This window comes from Ochotona curzoniae, unplaced genomic scaffold (assembly GCF_017591425.1).
Source record: "Ochotona curzoniae isolate NIBS_2020 unplaced genomic scaffold, NIBS_Ocur_1.0 scaffold_3208, whole genome shotgun sequence".
Taxonomy (NCBI): Eukaryota; Metazoa; Chordata; class Mammalia; order Lagomorpha; family Ochotonidae; genus Ochotona; species Ochotona curzoniae.
In genome coordinates, this window is record NW_024467106.1 from 28,726,046 (window position 1) to 28,745,990 (window position 19,945).

The 19,945-nt window shown below is 45.9% G+C and overlaps 2 protein-coding genes across 5 annotated transcripts in view; one reads left to right on the forward strand and one right to left on the reverse strand.

Moving 5' to 3' along the window:
• Positions 1-326: 326 nt before the first annotated feature.
• Positions 327-17,307, forward strand: XPA (XPA, DNA damage recognition and repair factor). 2 transcript variants are annotated; one of them, XM_041004588.1, is made up of 7 exons: positions 327-515; positions 2,252-2,359; positions 4,358-4,463; positions 7,344-7,509; positions 8,980-9,097; positions 12,745-12,900; positions 14,236-17,307. In XM_041004588.1, exons 1-6 carry the CDS (start codon positions 344-346, stop codon positions 12,891-12,893), a joined length of 819 nt encoding a protein of 272 aa, XP_040860522.1. In that variant the 5' UTR covers positions 327-343; the 3' UTR covers positions 12,894-12,900; positions 14,236-17,307. The 2 variants fall into 2 exon arrangements, with proteins under 2 accessions (XP_040860522.1, XP_040860520.1); XM_041004586.1 differs by lacking the exon at positions 14,236-17,307 and having other exon boundaries at positions 12,745-13,471.
• NCBP1 (nuclear cap binding protein subunit 1) overlaps positions 15,173-19,945 on the reverse strand; it is a 37,438-nt gene continuing 32,665 nt past the window's right edge. For all 3 annotated transcript variants that reach the window (XM_041004579.1, XM_041004580.1, XM_041004581.1), the window contains 4 exons: positions 18,903-19,017; positions 17,336-17,464; positions 16,660-16,773; positions 15,173-15,693 (listed from right to left, as the gene is read on the reverse strand). In XM_041004579.1, coding sequence (XP_040860513.1) covers positions 15,580-15,693; positions 16,660-16,773; positions 17,336-17,464; positions 18,903-19,017 — 472 coding nt within the window. In that variant the 3' untranslated portion in view covers positions 15,173-15,579. The remainder of the gene's footprint in view (positions 15,694-16,659; positions 16,774-17,335; positions 17,465-18,902; positions 19,018-19,945) is intronic.

The window sequence follows — 19,945 nt, forward strand, 5'->3', positions numbered from 1 at the left end:
CTCTGTTATGAAGCACAAAGCGAAACTAAGACCAACTGATGCTGAAAAATGAGGCACGCCCAGGCCCCGCCCTCTAGGCCTGCCCTGCCCCTGTAGGCCCCGCCCCAGCCTCGCTAGGCCCCGCCCCAGCCTCGCTAGGTCCCGCCCCCGACCTCCATAGGCTCCGCCCCAGCCTCGCTAGGTCCTGCCCCCGACCTCCGTAGGCCCCGCCCCAGCCTCGCTAGGCTCCGCCCCCTCGGCCGGCCCGCAGGCGCATCTCTCCCCGAGGCTTCCGGGTTGCCAAGGCGGAGCCGTGGGCGCGCCTCGGAGCGCGCTGCGCCTGCGTCCTCGGAGAAGCCTGGCGATGGCGGCGGTGGAAGGAGTTTCTCCCGAGCCGACGGCTTCGGAGCAAGCGGCCGAGCTGCCCGCGTCGGTGCGGGCGAGCATAGAGCGGAAGCGGCAGCGGGCGCTGATGCTGCGCCAGGCCCGGCTGGCGACCCGGCCCTACCCGGCGGCGGCGGGAGCGGCGACCGGAGGTCTGAGCCCTTGTCCCCCCCCCGTCCCTGGCCATCCCCGACGCGGCTCGCGCGCCCGGGGTCCCGGGACTCTGGCTGCAGGGACCCCCGTGAGGACCAGGGCAGTTCTGCGGTGGCGTCCGGGGTCTCCTGCCCGCACCTCGGCCCCTCCAACCCTTCCCTGTCTGTCCCCAGCCTGCTGCGCTGCTCCAGGCCCCCAGACTTCCCCTGGTGACTCATTTAAGCAATAATCCTGCCTCCTGAGTCTTCTCTTCACCTCCGGACGACCGAGTGCGGGTCTTCCAGTTGCAGAAGAGGGGCGCAATCAGACATGAGCTATCGCCTTCCTGGCCGGTGGGTGCACCCGCGCCGCCTCACGGTTCTTTCATGATCGCATTTGATGGGTGCAGCCATCCTGGAGAATGAAAAGGGCAGCAAAGTAAAAGGCAGCCGTGGTGTTTAATGATGGGGTTTGCTCAGGTGAAGTGCATGAGCTAATGAAGGACTCCAACTCCGTGGTCACCTGGCCTCCCGTGGCTCACCAGCTGGACAGCTCTCTCTGCCTTGGGGAAAGATCATTTTCGTGGAAGCTGGATTTCATTCCCCCACCCCCGTCCTTTGGTTGCTCTTCAGTCATTGAGAAACCTCACAGTCAGGATCCCAACCACGTGCCCTTTGCTTCTTGCTAACTGCGGTGTTTTCTGCTTTTGTGATTCTGCCTTGCTTGCTTGGCTGGGGAGCTGTGTGAACTCCAGGCCTGACAGCGTACGTGACATCTGAGAGGTCGTGACATCTGTGACAGGTCACTTAGGCAGAGCACTCCTCAGGAAGAAGACCCCTGATGTGCTTTTTAGAGAAGACTTGCTCCCTACCCCCAGCCCACCAGTTTGTACTATTTGAGTGTTGCTCGCTTCAAACCCACCAACAGAAGCCTGTCAACTTGCTCTTTTTAAAAGTTAACGGATAAACTGACCAATCATGACTGTGTAATTGTGTGGAACTGGCCTGAAGTGTGTAAATGTCCTGCGCTGTCCAGCCTCGAGGCCCTCTCCCAGTCCCGCTGGGCTGGAGGTGTTTGGGAGCCCACGCTAGTCTGAATAAACTTCGCTTATGCGTCTGCATTGACTTCAGACTCCTGGTGATTTCTGGGGATCTCAAAATCTGGGTACATCATGTTCTTGCCTGTCTGCGTGGCTACTGATGGTGGGTACTCAAATGGTGGTGCTGACTTCTAAAGGCTGTTCCATCTTCTCTATCCCCACACCTTTCCGGCATGCCACTGGGGCCTGGCAGCTTTTGTCTGTGGATAAATGCCTGCCTGTCGTAGGTGACACGTCGTCTGTGGTCTTTGCTGGGTAGAAACCTCTTACAGAGTGTCGCCTGGCCCCGCAGGCCGCAGTTGGCTCTGCCTGGCACTCTGTGCCGTGTGGCACTTCTGTGCCTTGTACCTGCTCTGCTCACCGAGTTCTTCCTCTCTACTGTCTTGTTCCTTTTGCCTCAAGCGCCACTATGGATCCCCAGAACTTTCTCGAATGGGTAAAAAGTGGAGCACTTGTGCCCTCTGGTTTCCTCTCTGAAACTTCTCCGCCTTTCGTCACCAGTGCCTGCCCTTTCACTCACCTTAGAGAGGAATGGAAGGTACTGGTGACCGTGGGCATCCTTGTCTTTTGATATGTACATGTTAAAGTCAATTTGTGTTTATGCATGGAGATCCGATTGGCTCCCCTGGTTCATTCATTGACTTTTTCATTTTGTAGGCGTGGCTAATGTAAAGGCGGCCCCCAAAGTGATTGACACAGGAGGAGGCTTCATCTTGGAAGAGGAAGAAGAGGAACATAAAGTTGAAAAAATTGTCCATCAACCAGGTGATGTGTTTTCTTGGAAATAAATCTCTAGATTGGTTGTTTTGGGTCACGTGCATTGGTCTTTACAAGTTGCTGTTGGATAATGCCGTGCTTATGTATTTGATCAGTGACCAGACTAGCTGGAAGAGTAATCAGGTTTGTCAGATTAAAAATACTGAGACACCCTTGCATGTGGAAATGCTCGTGTATCCTGCGGGGTGCGTGCTGAGGTGATTGCTCTCTGCTCTTTCCTAAGAGCCAGGGATGGCCAAAATGTTGAGCAAAATCACAGCTACTCAGAATGATCCTGGCAGGCTGAAAAGTGGGACCAGAACCCAAGAGACAGAATCTGGGACATTGTTTTACTTATGTTTGAAGAAAAGAAAAAAGCAGCTTACAAAATGTAAGAGACCGGGCATAAAGAATATTCTGTTATCTAAAGTTAATGTTTTGGTAAATCACTTATGCATGAACATAGCCTCAGAGTAAGGGTAGTTTTTGTTTCTTTTTTCTAAAGATATATTTATTTTTAATGTAAAGTCAGATTTACAGAAATAAGGAGAGACAGATCTTCCATCTGCTGGTTCATTCCGTAAGTGGCCGCAATAGCCGGAACTGAGCCAATCCGAAGCAAGGAGCCAGAAGCTTCTTCCGGGTCTTCCACATTGTGCAGGGCCCCAAGGCTTTAGGCCGTCCTCGGCTGCTTTCCCAGGCCACAAGCAGGGAGCTGGATGGGAAGTGGAGCTGCCGGGATTTGAATCAGTGCCCATATGGGATTCTGGCGCTTGGAAGGTGAGGATTTAGCCACTGAGCTCTTGAAGCCATTTGGTCAACCAGAGACGGAAGATCTTTCTCTCTGCCTTTATTCTCTTTGTAAAATCTGCCTTTCTAATAAAAATAAATAAAATTTTTATTTATTTATATCTGCAAAGTCAGATATGCAGAGAGGAGGAGAGACAGAGAGGAAGGTCTTCCATCCAATGATTCACTCCCCAAGTGACCAGGACGGCCGGTGCTGCACCAATCTGAAGCCAGGAGCCAGGAACTTCCTCCAGGTCTCCCACACGGGTGCAGGGTCCCAAGGCGTTGGGCTGTCCTCAGCTGCTTTCCCAGGCCATAAGCAGGGAGCTGGATGGGAAGTGGAGCTGCCGGGATTAGAACCGACATTCATATGGGATCCTGGTGCATTCAAGGCGCTGACTTTAGCCACTAGGCTGTCGTGCTGGGCCCTAAATCTTTTTTTAAAACTCAATTTGATTGTGAGCTGTAGCAGGAAGCTGGATTGGAAGTAGATGAACCTAGATTTGTACCAAATGCTCTTGGTTGCCCAAGGGGCATTTTAACTACTCTACCAGACGCCTGCTCCTGCTGGCATCGCTCTTGACTGTGTCATGTTGGTGCCCTATCTCCCATCTGTAAGCAGATTCTTCTCCCTTGCCTTTGTACCATATTTACCAGATGTGGTTTATACCCCCATCAGCCCGTGAATCCAGAAATAGCATCCCACCCTGCAAATAGTACTTTGCAGGTGGCAGAGAAAGTTAAGGGCCTTGGGATGGAGAGAAATTATCCTGGATTAGCTGTGTGGGTCTGTATAATCCCAGACCCTGCAGGGAGGGTCCTGTGGCTGTGGAAGGAGGGAGCCATGACTGTGAGACGCTCTTGCGTCTGGCCTCGAAGTCAGAGGATGTGGGGGACTCTGCAAGCTGGGAATGTGGGAGGGAGACAGCCCCGCCCACGTGGACCCCTGACAGCCTAGGAAAGGTGTTTGAAGCCATTCCCTTTGGCAGTGTCTCACAGCAGCAGTGTAACACACGGGCACCATGCACACAGGTGGAGTTCACAAATGACCGACTTGATTGATTCTCCCTAGATGACCTTTCTCCCCGCCCCCCATGAACATGAAATTAATAATTAAGGTTTTAGGTCTTGCCTTAAACGTTTGTGTCAGGATTAAGATAAATGATGCCAAACTAGCCACAGGAACAGGCCCTAATAAACTGCTCTTCTTGTGCCTAGGCCCCGTGATGGAGTTTGACTATGTGTTATGTGAAGAATGTGGGAAGGAGTTCATGGATTCCTACCTCATGAGCCACTTTGATTTGGCCACGTGTGACAACTGCAGGTACGCTTTTCCTGTCAGGTGCTGAAGTTGCCTGTAAGTTTGGGGTAAAACAGTGCTTTTTGATAATTTCTTAGTGATTCAGACTTGGAGTTTCCTGACATGGCTCTGGCATCCGACCTGTCCAGCAGTTTAGTAGCCTGTGTGCACTGCCTGGCGCTGGGAAGGCTCTGGCAGGGGTGTGGCCTCTCTGGTGGCCTTTCCTGTTTCACTCCGTTCACCCGTCTGTTTTACCTGCTCCGAGAAGCCCCTCGCCTCAGATTTATCCCAGCATGTGCTGATGTCTAGATCAGAGGACTGGGGGCTTGGAGGGAAGGAGAGGCCTCCAGAACCTGCCTTCCATTCACTTCTGGTGCCCAGTAGATGAGGAAATCGCCTCTGGCCATTATTTTTAGCTTAGCCTTCATTTCCTTTTCCTTTTGCCGAAAGCATCCTGCTCACTACACGTGGTTTGCCTGTTTGCTGTGAAGCCTCTAGATGCTGTGTCTGGCACATGCAAGGTCCTGCCTTGGAGTCTTCCTTGGCCCTTTTCACTGTTCCCTGCCCCCATTTTTGTGCCTACAGCCTGTTGATCAAGATGTTTATTTAAAAGGCAGAATGTCAGAGGTGTGTGTATTTCTTTAAAGATTTATTTTTATTATTTTTATTGGAAAGGTGGATATACAGAGAGGAGAGACAGAGAGGAAGATCTTCCATCCGATGATTCACTCCCCAAGTGAGCACAACGGCCGATGCTATGCCGATCTGAAGCTAGGATCCTCTTCCGGGTCTCCCACGCGGGTGCAGGGTCCCAAAGCTTTGGGCCGTCCTCGACTGCTTTCCCAGGCCACAGGCAGGGAGCTGGAAGGGAAACGGGGCTGCCGGGATAGAATTGGCGCCCATATGGGATCCTGGGCATACAAGGTGAGGACCTTAACCACTTGTGCCACCGCACCGGGCCCGTGTGTGTATTTCTTAACAGGTGCCCTCCCCACCCTCACTTCTTTCTGAGAGCTCTGTGTCAGTGCTGGGCCACTCATTTCCTCCTTCATCAAGTCCTGGGTCCACTCCACCTGCCTAGAGGAGTCCTCATTGCATAGTCCCTACCGCAGCCCTTGGAGCCATCATCGGCTTATGGCTTAGTGGGAGTCCTGATAGAACAATGGGAGCTGTTGTCCCTGACCTCATGCTCATGTATGTGGCTGGAATGTTCTGGCACTGCAATTAAAACAGTTAAAACCTCATTTCCTGCTGACATGGTGATTCAGGCCCTTGGGGTTGCTGTCTCTCCTAAAGACCACTGGGGGTGGGCATTTGGCACAGGGGTGAATACCCTGTCTGGAACACCCATATCCCATCAGAGCGCCTGGTTGAAGTCCTGGCTCCTCCATTTCTGATTCACTTCTTGCTAAAGTGCACCCTGAGAGGTGGTAGTTGATGCTTTAGGTGCTTGGGTCCCTGCCACCCACATGGATGGACTCCCAGGCTCCTGGCTTCACTTGGCTCAGCCCTGGCTGTTGGGAGCATTTGGGGAGTGAAGCATCTCTGTCTCTTTGTCTTTCAAATAAGGCAGAAAAACCACTGTAGCTTTGAGGAACTGAGGCACCACATGTAATTTTACTTCCATAAATAAAGCAACTATGGTGTCAGTTTAGAGAAAGTTGTTAAGTGGTTGGAAGACACATTGGTGTGTGACTAGGAATAAAGCCCTCCATTGTCTCCATTAAGCTCTGAAGATCAGTGATAGTGAAGTATGGTCCATGTGTCGTAGTCCCCCCCCCCATTTTATATTTCTGTGTAATTCATCTGTTTCCATTTCTGCCAGTTTTAAACCCTGGGGTTTTGTGATAGAAACCAAGTTCTTCCCTCCCTGACATATATTTATTTTTCAGCATTTCCTGTTACAGTGAGGATCATTCATTTGCTGTCTTTACTATATCCCATGTCTAATTCCATGCTCAAGCCAGTGTTGAATCCACCTACTTCCTGTCTTGCCACCATCATCTCATCAGGACCACTGCAGGAGTGTTCAGACTCTGCTTCTGCACCCCTGTTCCCCTCTGCCTGTAGCATTTTGCTCCCATCTTTGTGGAAGTGGCTCCTAATCCCATTTAGAATGAAAGGGTCTCCTCCATGGCTTCCAGGATCACAGCGCCTCTCTGTTGTGTCTTGGAAGTGCTCTAGTTACACCAGCCCTGTGCTGTGAGCTCCAGGTGCCAGGCAGGCTCCTGCCCCAGGGCCCTTGCACCCGTTTGCCCTCTGCTACAAGTGTTTTCTGTAGCTGCTCAGATTGCTAAAATGTCCCATCTGTGGACTTCTCTGGTCACCCAGCCTGGGTAGAAAATGTTTCATTACCAATCTTCACATTCCTTGTAGCACTTTGACCTGCTATTGCCATGTTTTGGCCTGCCTTCTGTTGACTGGAAGGAAAGTGTTGCTAAAGCGAGGCATGCCCAGCTCTCTGCTGTGTGCCTTGTGCTTGGCAGGTCGGTGGGAAACAGAGGAGGACCACGTGACTGTACCTCCATGTTGGCCTTTAGTTCGGAGCTAGCTGGCAATTCAGTGCTGTGGGCGCCTGGACCTTGCATGTGTGTCTTCCTGCCCTGCTGGGCTTTGATTTAGATTTTCTGAGCACTTCTTTGCATTTACATTTCCTCTACCCTTATAAATCTTTCCAAATGCCTTATGGAATAAGAGGGCCTTGAAGAAGTGTTGTTAATGACGAGTCTGTCATGTAACTTCTCAGGAGTAGACGCAGGTGTTTTTCTGTTAGATTTTTTGACTGTGAGTTGCAGGAAACCATGTCTGTTCCCTGTGAGCTGCATGTGCCCCACAGGTGCAGGGCTGCTTGAATACTGTTTATTTACAATAACTAATGTCTATGATGGACTTTGTGTTTTTCAGAGATGCTGAGGAGAAGCACAAGCTTATAACCAAAACAGAAGCCAAACAGGAGTACCTTCTCAAAGATTGTGATCTAGAAAAAAGAGAACCAGCTCTGAAGTTTATCGTGAAGAAGAATCCTCGTCATTCACAGTGGGGTGACATGAAACTCTACTTAAAATTACAGGTCCCCAAGAAGTTTTGTTCATTAATTTTAACCGTGGTTCAGGTGATGGTTGTAAATTAGTTTTTGCTGAGAGATAATAAGATTTTCTTGCTTTGCGTGTGAACCAGTCACAGCCTTGTACAATGATAACAGAAACATTTTTGTGTTTTGCTTTTAGGTATGGCATTGTGGGATAGATGTCACTAGACTATGAGCAGAACATTGTAGAAACTTGAGTTTGGAACTGGAGTCAGCCTCAGTTTCCCTTAACCTCCTGCCCCCAAAGAACTACTTAAAAGGTCCTAGGCATTTCACAAATGCCTGTTTTCATGCTGCTTAGAAAATCCCTGCCCAGAATGCTATTTAGTGTCTGGAGGGGATTTCAGAAAGTGTGTGCATATTGGAAATGACAGGAACAATCATTCTGGTGCAGAAACGCCTCACATCACGCCCCTCGTGCATCTCCCATGAACTTTGGGAAGGCCCCTCACTGTTTGGCCATTTTGCTCCTCTTCTCTGGCTGCAGGTGCCCACAAGGTTCCCTGCTGAGCCTGGGGTGCCCTGGCCAGGTGTTAGCAGCACAGGCAGCCCGTGGACTTGGCTTAGCAAGGTACAAACACTTTAGTATTTTTTTTGTCCTTGTAGTCATCAGAAGGTATTTCTGTGGAACAGTTTGGATTGGAACACACTAGCAGATATTAGATCTTTAAATGAAATTAAACAAAAACATTGTAGAACACCTGTACTGAATTTCATTAACTAAAACAGTTATGATTTAGAATTCCTAAATTGTATTCAGAAGCCAGTCCTGGGAGTCAGTTCCTGACTTGAGTTGTGAAAGTACCATGCATTAAGTGCAATGGAGATGTGGCATTTTTGGATGTTCCATTGTGGACAATGTGAAGCATATCACTTAATATTAAGAAGGAGTGTAAGTTTAGCTACACTGATGGGTGTTCTGGTTCCGTTTATATATTGTGAGAGTCATGGTGGTTATGTGAATTACCCTCTTAAAATGTACATAAGTATTATAAAGAGAGTAATCCAAAGGTTTTTAACTAAGATGGAGACTTTCTAGGTCATTCAGGTATCCTGGTGTTAAGAACATGTTCTGTTGATCAAAATTTAGTCTCAGGTGGCTAGAAGCAATTACTGACCCAGAAGGAGAGGAGTAATTAGTATTTCCTGAGGTTGTATGTTTTTGGCTATGGCCTTGTTTATGTCTAATATGCTCATCTGTCAACAGATAATGCGTCTGCCAAATTCATCACGATCACCACTCACTATTGCTCCTGTTACTGGACACTTCTGTTTATACGTTCACTCAGTGTACATGTGCTGCAGGGTGTCACTGATTTCTTAGTATTATTTAAAACCTCAAGTAAATTAAACCTGTACTTAACCTAGCGTACTCTTCAGTAGCCAGGCCTTGCTGTTAGCGTGTCCTGCGAATCTATGTCCAGCATGTTTAATGTGGCTCCCATATTGCAGATTGTGCAGAGGGCGCTGGAAGTCTGGGGCAGCCAGGAAGCACTAGAAGCTGCTAAGGAAGTTCGACAGGAAAACCGAGAAAAAATGAGACAGAAGAAGTTTGATAAAAAAGTAAAAGGTGAGTGGCAACACTTTGGGTCATGGAAGATTTTTACAACTGTATTAAAAACCATTCAGATTGTTGCCAGAAGACTGGAACATGGTTTTGCCCAGGTGAAGTGACTTCAGGTCAGCTGATGCGTCTCATTGCACACCTCATAGGACTGCCATTCTGGACAGTCTAAGCTACCACCTTAAAGCGAACCATGTTTTATATAGGAACAGTGTTAAGATGGGCTATGGTATACTTGGGCAGGGACTTGGCATCAGTTAAATCTTAAATATCTGCAGTTACCAGAAACAGGTATCTTCGCTGTCTTGCCTGGCAACTTTAGTGTTGAGTCCAGTCACAGCTTTAAAATATATTTACCAGGCAATTTATTAAATTTTCATTTTGTCTAAAGGGTAGTAAGATCTTCTGTGCACTGATTCACTCCCCAGTTGCCTGCAAGACCTAAGGCTGAGCTAGTCCTAGCCCAAGACAGGTGCTTGGAACTCAATCTGTCTCTCAGGAGACCTTGGTGGCAGGGACCCAAGGACCTGAGCTGTCCCCACAGGGCTGCCGCCCAGAGCACTCATTAGCAGGATGCTGTAACCAGAAGAGTAGTAGAACCCAGGGACTGTGATCTGGGAGGTGGACCCTAAGTGAGATCTTAACTGTTGTGTGTGACTCGTGCCCTACCTTTACTGCATGTATGACTAGGAGACCCAGAAAGTGGGAGTGACTTGTATGAAGTTATTGGCAGAGCTGGAATGAGGCTTTCTTGACTGAAATCAATTGCAGTGACCTGTCCACCTGTGCATCTCTTCCCTGTGCCTGTTTATCTGTCTCTTTATTCATTTACCCACATTCACCCATTCATCCAGTTATCAAGTGTCAGCCGTGTACCAGGCAGTGCTCCTACTAGAGCAGTAGCCATGTGGTGCTGGAACACAAATAGGCTCTTCTGGATCCCAGAAGCCCTGAGCCCTTCATCCAGGAAGCGGAGGTTCTTCAATGAAGTACTGGGGGAAAAAAAATCTTTGAAATTTTTTGATATATTACATGGTGGCATTTGGCCATATTTCTTATTTATAGCACAATTGTGCAGCATTCAGAAGTTACCTGCACACAGTGATTCCTGTACTTCTGTGTAACAGTTGATGTTCACACTCAACATCATTTATCAAATTTCCATCTAGTGTATGACTATACTGAATGGTCACCACTTAGCTTTAGTTGTTGGATCCAGGGCCCACTGAGTTTTGTACTTATGCAACTGGGACTTGACTTTACAAAACCCTCAGTGGGTGTCCCAACTGGCACCCTGCTAGTCTGGATCTAGTCCGTCAGCCCCCTTTTCTCAAAGGTCTGTAGTGCTTATATTTAGGTTTGTCAGCAGCTTGTCACCTCATGGTTTGGGTTTAAAATTTTTGGTGTCCTAGGTGATATTGTCTGCGTTAACCATATTAGGAAATACATGGCACCAGTTTATTTATTTATTTTTAATTGAAGCCTTACTGTGCATGTTTCTATGGAGTGTGGTGTAATAATCTACGCATACATTTTCAATGAATCAGGGTACTTAGCATTTCCATCTCCTTATTTATTCTTGTGCTAAGCCTTGGTTACCCTGTGCTGTAGAACACAGAATCTGTCACCTCCATCTCTGCTATCCCCGAAGGGAGTATGATCAGTGGGCCTGTGTGTGAAGTGCTGTCTGCCCAGTCTCCCCATTAGTGAAGCACCCTTTCCCCTCTAAAGGAAGTAACAAGTGTGACACCGAGTCTTACCTGACCCAGCTAGATATATAAATGAGTTTTTCCATTTCTGCCATGCTGTTTGTAATTATTACTTGGCTTTCTTTGAAAGAGCTCTTATTCCACTTCAGAAAAAAATTTGTTAGTTTACCACATGGAGTTTTAGGTCATTACAATTCATTATTTCTTCTGATGCCAGTTGTCCCCAATTTGGCTGGTGCAATCCCCTTCAAGCTAGTTCCCATTTTAAAGTTTTTAACTTGGAACTAATTTTAAACTTTGCAGTATTTTCGCAAATATCTTTGCAATATTTTCAAGAACCAGCTGTTATGTAGATTGACCTGCTGGCACTGTGCTAGACTGTGCTAGGGAGTGATGAATGCAACTCACTTTCACATGGTTCAGAGAAAAATTAATGTTTAAGTAACACACCAGTGACAATGCATCCTGTCTTCTAGTGCCTCAGAGCCTGTGTGGCCGACTTCCCGTCACTGCTGCAGCCTCTTCTGGGGGTGCTCTCCATCCTGACACAGATGCCTGCTTGGTTCATTTACTGATTTTAGCATCAGATTGTTGTGAAAGGAAAAGAAAGGCAACACAACCCATTTTTTAGACCAAGCACCTCAATAAGAAAAGTCAAAATTCCAAGTATTCTAAATCTCTGAAACACTCTGGACCCTTTTCAGGAATGTCTATTTTGTTCTTATCATTGTAGCTTGACAGATTAACTAAAGGATAAGAATAAGGCAGCCAGTGTAAACCTTAGCTTTAGTTATGCCAAGGAAGCATAACTTCTGTGTGTTTCCATTGTTCTTCTCTATATAATTCAGGCAGAAGTTAGCATGACTGAGCGGCAGTCAGATCTTGGGGCTTTTATTGGTGCGGAGATCAGGGGAAGTGACCAGCATACGTTCCATCAGAAGCATGCTGAAAAGCAGGAATTGGGAGGTCAAGACAGGGAAGCCTTTCCTGCCACTATCTGCAACCAGGAGCTTTTCTAGGCAGCTTGATTCCTCTCGTTATAAAACACCCTAAGATCAGAGGGCAGTCTGGGTAGTTCTTCAGGGTATCTGAGAGGAGACTGAGAAGATATTCAGGTGTGAGTGAGCATCATTTTCCCTCAGGTTTGTTGCAGAACTATCCAGGATATACCCTGAAGCATGGACATCACCTCCAAGTGCTGCTCATGCTAGCAGCATGGTAACGGCAGCCCAGCTTGGTGGCTAGGAGTGTGGACCCAAGCTGGAGTGCACTTCTGCTTCTACCACCTGTTAGACCTCAGGAAAGCTTTAGCTACTTTGTGCTCTTCTTGTACATAAAACTGGGAGGATACAGGTACTTGCCTAAAAGGGCTGTGATGGTTAAATGCATTGAAAAATGCCTGGAACACTGCCTGATACCCACAGCCATATGCTTGCTTTTATTTTCGTGATATAACAAAGGCTGAAATTGATTTCTGGTGTGATGGTGATTTTGTATGGGTGATGTGATGAACACAATTAACAGACTTACAGCTTGTTGAGGAGCAGTCTGCTAAGATGGAAACCAACAGGTGGTAGTACAGTTTTGGCTCGCTAGTGTTCTTCAAAGCAAAGCTTGCTCTGCCTCTTAAACAGGTCCTGACTTGTAAACCGAGACCCTGAAGGGCACTCCTCTTAGCAAGCCCCATGGATCCACTCTTCTGCAGTGGCAACTTGTTTTCCAAAGCCAAATGGACCTACCTGCTGGTGCTGTTCCTCCTCGCACTTCTGGATCGGGGTTGTCACTGCTTGGCTCTCTCACCCACAGACCCATTTCTGAATCTGGCAGTTCACACTGCTTCAACAATGACCTGAATGATTTCCTAGGTCAAAAGTCTGTATCATCAACTTCGATTTGTTACAGTAGCACACCACTGAGACACTTGTGTTCCCCCCCGCCCCCCAGAACTGCGGCGAGCAGTAAGAAGCAGTGTGTGGAAAAGGGAAACAGCTGCTCATCAACACGAGTATGGACCTGAAGAACACATAGAAGACGACATGTACCGGAAGAGCTGTACTCTCTGTGGCCATGAACTGAATTACGAAAAAATGTGATTTTTAGGTCAGTGACTTTTGTTAAACATAACTTTATATTTAAATAAGGGAAATTTGGTTCTGTAGAGTTACCAGCACATAATGCCTTTATGAATGAAACAGTATAAATGATGCCTTGACAATAGTTACATCTGTGTGGCCTGAGGACAAGTTTCAGCTGGGGTCTGTTGGCCTGGTTCTGAGCTGAACATTGGTGCTAGGATTAATTTTTCCAGAAGCAAAGATGGGAGCTGAGTGGTAGAATAGGTTCAAAAGTTCATTTCTTCAGAGAAAAATTAAAGAATGTCAGACCAAAGCAAACTCTGTCCTATGTAGTAAAAGCCAAAGCTGGCTGAACTATGCTCTCAGCAAAAGAAACAAACAGGGATGGTGGTATTCCACTTGTACCCAGAGTTTAGATCAGGTTATAAGGACTAGTTCTAATAAATGGAGGCAATGGGGGAGCTATCGGTAGGAAAAAGTCCTGACAGCTTGGAATAAACACTGAGTTGTCGAGTCATGTCTTTAAACCATTGGGGCTAGCACTATCAGCCTTAACACTAGTATCTAGAGAGCCCCTCTCAAATGCCAGAGAACAATGGGAAAAGGCTATTTTCAAAACTGACTAATGATGGATCAGAGGAAGCGATTAAGCCCATTCAGTACTACTGACATTACGGAGTACTGACCACTTACCAGGCAAGCACTATGCTTGTGCCTTCAACTGCAATTCTAGGGGAAGCAAGGGAGACCCCCACTATCACACATCACTCCAGGCATTTGGGTCAATGTCAGCTAGTGCATTTTTACCCTTGTCAGAAGTATTGATTATAAACTAGCTTTTGACTATAACAAGGTGTAGGATTTTTAAAAACAAAATCCGAGTTAAGATCAACTGTGAGCTGCCAAACTGTGTTGGACATGACTTTTTAACCCGCTACCAAAAAAAACAATCAAGTTTACTCATTTGTATTTTGCTGTAGAGCAGCTGTTAAGACATGATGTTTGGAGAAAGAAGTTGAATGGGAATAATTAAGCACTTGAGTCTATAATGAAATTGTTCACTGAATCCACATAAATACAGAAATGTCTAATATAATTTCAAGTGTTGATCTCCTTGAAGTATGTACAATGCTAAGTATTAGAATGTTTGATTTGGAATATGTAGCAAGATTTTCCAAAAAGCGTGACTACATTTGGGACTAAGTGGCTCATAGCCAGAGGGCTCTAGCCCCAGTTCCACTGGCTGTGGGCCTTGAGTAAGTTTCTACTACAGCATCCTATTTTTATCTGAAAAATGGGCGTAACTGTCTCAATTTGCTCTATGCAGATTGACAAGTGTTTCTACCTCTTCCATTTTTAGGTATAATTCTAGAAGAGTGAATACACTCACATGACAAGCCTGGTAACTGACATCAGTGCGATGTTTTTACTGCATGGTATGATGTGACCTGCTGTCATTTTGTCTGTGGTGAGCTTTGTTCAAAGGGAAAGCAGCTGCTGCGTGGCCTGCTCACAGACCTGTTTCTAATTAGCCCTGCTTTGCCTTAAAAGCAGGTCCAACAGTTACCATCTTCATCAGAGGTATTCACTGACTGAGGCCGATCACTATTCCACCTTGTGTTTAAACAAGGATAAGGAGAAACAACATAAATAAGAGAATATTTTGGTCAAGAACCAGGGTTTTAGCTCTTTCTCTGCTTGTTACTTGCCAGGCAGCCTTAACCTTCAGAAATCCCTACCTGCTCCAAGATAATTTCAGACTATCAAAATATGGAAAAATCCTTAAATCATTATAAATTTATGATAGGAAAAGAATATCAATAATATTAAAGATTTAATAGGTAAAGTCTAAAATCTTTACATTTGTATTTTAAGACTACACTCAGCAGGCTCAGAAACTAGTCATCTGGACCAGGTTCTCCAAAAATACAACCCACACCTAACTTCAAACAGTTTTAGCCAGTCTGGCCTCACTGTTCCACACCAGCAGGTAACTCACCATATGACCTTGGGACTTCCTCTGAGAGGCTCCAAGAAGTGTCAAGATGCTCCAAGTGTCAAGCCTGGATCGACCCTTCCCACCAAGTTGTTCACATTGCACAACTTAAGATTTCTAGATGACTTATTTTCAAGTAAAATTGGAAGTAGCTGATATATTAAAAAGCATTTATACTGCAAGTAGTATCTTAAGATAGTAAAAATGCTTTGAAGAGAATATTCTAAGGGAGGGCTAAGTTCATTTTCATGAGACACCACCAATTTCAAAACAGACTGAGATAAGTCATGAAATACCAAAGTTTAAAAAACATACTTCTAGTTTTATTTCAGCCATGTTAGGTTATCCATGAGCTGTGAAAAGCTACACTACCTGGTGATAAACCCATCAGTTCTCTAGGCTACGTTGTAAGCTTGACCTCTTGTGTTCCACATACCTCACATCTGGTGCCTTAAGGAGAAAATACCAAATTGATTACAGAAAAGTTACGTCACCTATATAATACATAATGGTCATCATCACACTGTCATCAGGAAATATTTGCTGTTTAGGGGCAATTCAAGTTAATGTCATTCCTCATTCTCTCTCTTCCCCTTTGTTTCCCATAAGGGGGAAAGGATACTACAAGAAAGCAAGCATTTAAACCAGTAAAAATAAAACAAATTATTTTAAAATACTTAAAAAATCCTGATGGGAAAAAATGGACCATTAGGCCTGCAGGGCACAGAACTGCTGGAACACGGCAAGGATATGAGGGTCTAGCTCAGCGGTGAAGAGCAGGTTCTCCAGGGTCACCATGTACTGCTGGATGATCTGGTGGTGCTGCAGACACAGAGAAGGCCGGAAGACACAGAGTTAGGTCGGAAGTGGCAGAGCACCCTTCAGCAGCCCACACCCACTGCAGGGAGGAGGTTTAATGGAGATCATGCCCATAGGAATAGTGGGCTCCAGAGAAGCTTGATGTCAAGAAAATACAGGAGGAAGTTAGGCACATGGATGTTCAGGGCTGGTTCAGTAGTGAATCGGCATCTAGGCAAATGTAGTTCATAATTCAAGTAGCAGCAGTAACACCTGCTTGCTGCTGCTGCAGACTAGAGTCAAGGTCAACTGGGTTCTGCCCTATACATTAACACCACTACTCCACCAACAAAAAGCCAGGTAGACAGGAATGGACATAGGAAGAGAAAAAAATGCCAGAAAATGGACTGTTCTTTTATTAGGTGCTCCTCTACAGACCCAAATACACTTGGAGATTGCAGTGCCAGCTTATTTTACATGGACAACTAAGGGATGGGTGTTTGGCGTGATCCTTAAGTTGCAGTCTGGGAGCCCAAGTCCTGTATTACAGAGCTGAGGTTCATGGCCCAGCTCTGCTTCCAATTCCAGCTTCCTGCTGATAACGTGCACCCTGGGAAGCAAGCTGGCAATGGCTCAAGTACTACAGCCCACTCAGGAGACCCAGACCGAGTCCCAGGCATCAGATGGGTCTTGCCCAGAATAGACAGTAGACAAAAATGAGGGTTCTGCCACCTATAGTGCTTATGCACAGAGGTCACCTCGTTTCTTGGCACTGGCTTTCACCTACATTCAGATCCAACACAGGAAATGGCAACCACAAGCCTAGGTTTAATTAGTTCTGTGTCACTTAAACATTCTGATGAGCAATGGCAGCAGCAGAATGACATGATCTAAAATGTCTACAGCCCCTCAGTCAAACCCTGACCAGTTTAACAAGAATATTCTTAGCAGAGGCGTCAATGATCTACCTAATCAAAGTTCCCCACAAACCTGAAGGAAGATCTGCTGGAGCCTTTCTATGCAGTTCTTATACCATGGTGTCAGTACACTGGTCCCGTCAGTCTCGCACCTCACCAGATGTTCAGTCAAGATCATGATAAAGCGCTGGAAAGGGTGGACAGGGTTAAAGAAGTGTTAAGAGAGACCATCGTCCACCAGACACAAACTCAAAACAAGAGGACCTCAAAGGATTACTTGTTTCCCCGTCTTTAAATCATGAGACACCTTCCATCTAGAAAGGCGGTAAGAATGTGAGCGGACACATTTGTTAAAAGTACATAAAGAGCTTCAATATTTAAACTGCTTTTGTGATTAACAGTATTTCATGGCATCTATTCTAAGGAAATAATCAGAAATGTTCCGGCAACCTAGGCACAAACATATGTCAGGGAAGAAAAAAAGAAGCATGTAATAATCAACAGGGAATAATCATTAAACACGAGGCAAGAGTCCAAGAGAAGCAACCCCGAGCTGCTTTTACAGCATGGAGAAACACCTCATGCCACAGTACAAACTGATAGCACAGCACTCGGGAGACATGTTGGTGTTCAAGTGATGAATACTTAGTCTTTATAAATTTTTGTATTTTAAAACTTATGTAAATTATGTACTTTGTGATTAAAGATATTTTAAAAGAAACGTAACACTTGCTTTTACGCCAAGGTACCTGAAATATGACGAGGAAGAGGTTCTTCTGCTCACTCTGAGCAGATTCTACCTTCTCCTGCAGTCTCTCTATTTGCTCCTCCAGCGCCCCATCTTTCCTATCACTGCCTCTGTCATCATCATCACTTCGCTGTAAAAGACAAAGCAAAACAGCATTTAGGATTCCAGCATATTAATTCCAGGAGCAAGGGGAAGGACTGTAGTGTATCTGATCAAATGATTCTTACAGATGTGTGTTCTGGAGTCTCAATACACACATGTACACCTCAGAGACTTGCTGTGGTTCAGAAGTTCTACAGGTACTTACTGGGGCCAGGGAAAGGCAGAGGCTCTTCTCGTGGTAATAATGTGGAGGTGCTGGCTATGACATCATCATCATTTGATCATCTACACAGCAAAGGGAGGCGGCTTGCTTACCTTCCAGCCCCTAACGGACCAGACGGAAAAGCTGGGCTGGCCCTTATACAGAGCATGAGTCAGAGCTGCTAGTCCTCATCCTATGTAGAAATGGCTATGACTGACATGTAGTAACCAGAATCTGCTGGCATCAATCTGATGGCATCAATCACTGGAACTTTCTGCCGCCGTGGACATAGTGTAAACCCATGCTGTTACTGGAACTATGAGCTGCATGCAGCTACTGAACATTGGATAACGTATATTATACCCTAAATGCATGTGTATTCCCAAGTCCACACACAGACTGGTACTCACACCAGCTATAGGTTCATATCACTCTGGTAAATACACATAATGTGAGGAAATCTGGTCAAGTGAAGTCAAAGAATGCAGCCAGCATACCACGTCTCACCGACATGGCTAAATACTAAAGTTCTTACTACTATTCGTAATAGTTGGTCAACATGGGACTAACTGCTTCATCATTCCACATAGTACTGGGAAAATGATCGGCATCTCGTCTTCCCCTGCTCAGAGATTTCTCAGAAATACAACCACATTCATCCCTTCTCTTCCTCTTTTAGAAGTACTAACAAGAAAATGATTCTGAAATGGTAGGTTATGGAGAAGTAAAATCTGTAGCTTCCTTAACAGGTTCACCTTACAACAGACTACCTGCTTCTTTCTCCACCTGTTTCTGTAAACAGCTTTACATAATCAAGCCTCAAGAAAGCAGCTTTAGGGCCTGGCGCAGTAGCCTAGCAGATAGTCATTGCCTTGAACATGCTGGGATCCCATATGGGAGCCGGTTCTAACCCCGGCAGCCCCACTTCCCATCTAGCTCCCTGCTTGTGGCCTGGGAAAGTAGTCGAGGACGGCCCAAAGCCTTGGGACCCTGCACCCGTGTAGGAGACCCAGAATCTTCTGCCTTTGGATCAGAATTGGTTCTGGCCATTGTGCTCACCTTGGGAGTGAATAATCGGACAGAAGATCTTCCTCTCTGTCTCTCCTCCTCTTTGTATATATCTGACTTTGCAATAAACAAACAAATCAATCTTAAACAAAACAAAAAAACAGCTTTATCATCATCAAGCTACTGCTGGATCTTGAGTATTCCCAACACTTCTAGTACACCTTTCTGAAACACTCATGAATTAAACAAGTCTTACGCGTTTATGTTGCCTTGCGAGTTTCTCTTTAGCTTCTTCTAGCTCCTTCTGGATCTTTAGAACGTGTTTATTCATTTTTCGAATTGTGGAATGCAAGATTTCCCAAACAAACAATCTTAAAGCAAAACAAGGCATTTGATTAATACATTAAGTTGTAGATAATAAAACTTTAATAACCTATTCATTTTTAAAAACTATTTTCATTTTATTTGAAAGACACAGAGAAACTGACAGTCTTCAATTTCCTGGTGCATTCTCCAAGTACCTGCCAGCAGTTGAGGCTGAACCAGGATTCAGCCTGCATCACAAGGACCCAAGGACCTGAGCCCAAGGACCTGCTGCTTCCCAAGCACTCCTCAGCAGGAGATGAACTGAACCAGAGCAGGGATTAAAACCCAGGCACTCTGACTTGTGGTGCAGGCATCCCAAGTGGTGACTCAACTACAGAGTCAAAAGCCTACTTCATAAGCTAATCATTCTGGGCTGTTGGTAAATCAGTCTTATTTCTCCAGCAACATTTGTTCTATCATCTATCTCAGTTTCAACCGATTCTAAAGTTTGAGAAATTTCACAAATAAGGACAAAACTTAGTGAGAAATTCTGTGTCTTTGTGGGGAATAGCTGTACAATAAATCTACTGTATTAAATCTAGGATCTCATGACCAAGAAGACAAAGCCCCTGTGCCCCCACAAACATCAGGGTCGATGCTTTGCCTCGCCCACCCTGTTGTGTAATCTATCACAATTCTGAGCTCTTGGGATGCATCCTAGGTCTGATTCCTAATGAGGCAGGAACCTTCCCAAGTCCATCTGGCCTTGCAGAGACTCCAACACATGGCCAGCTCTGCCAGGTCTTCTCTTCCAAAAATTCAGATTCTTCCACAAACCACAACACTTCTACCTGACTGGTTCAGTCTGCATTCGATTTACAAGCATGATTTGAAGAGTTACTGCAACATAACTGTCTATGGATATTTTCATTAGCCAGGAATCTGCTAAATTCAGTCCTACCAGACTGGACCACTAGTGTACTGATCCTACCT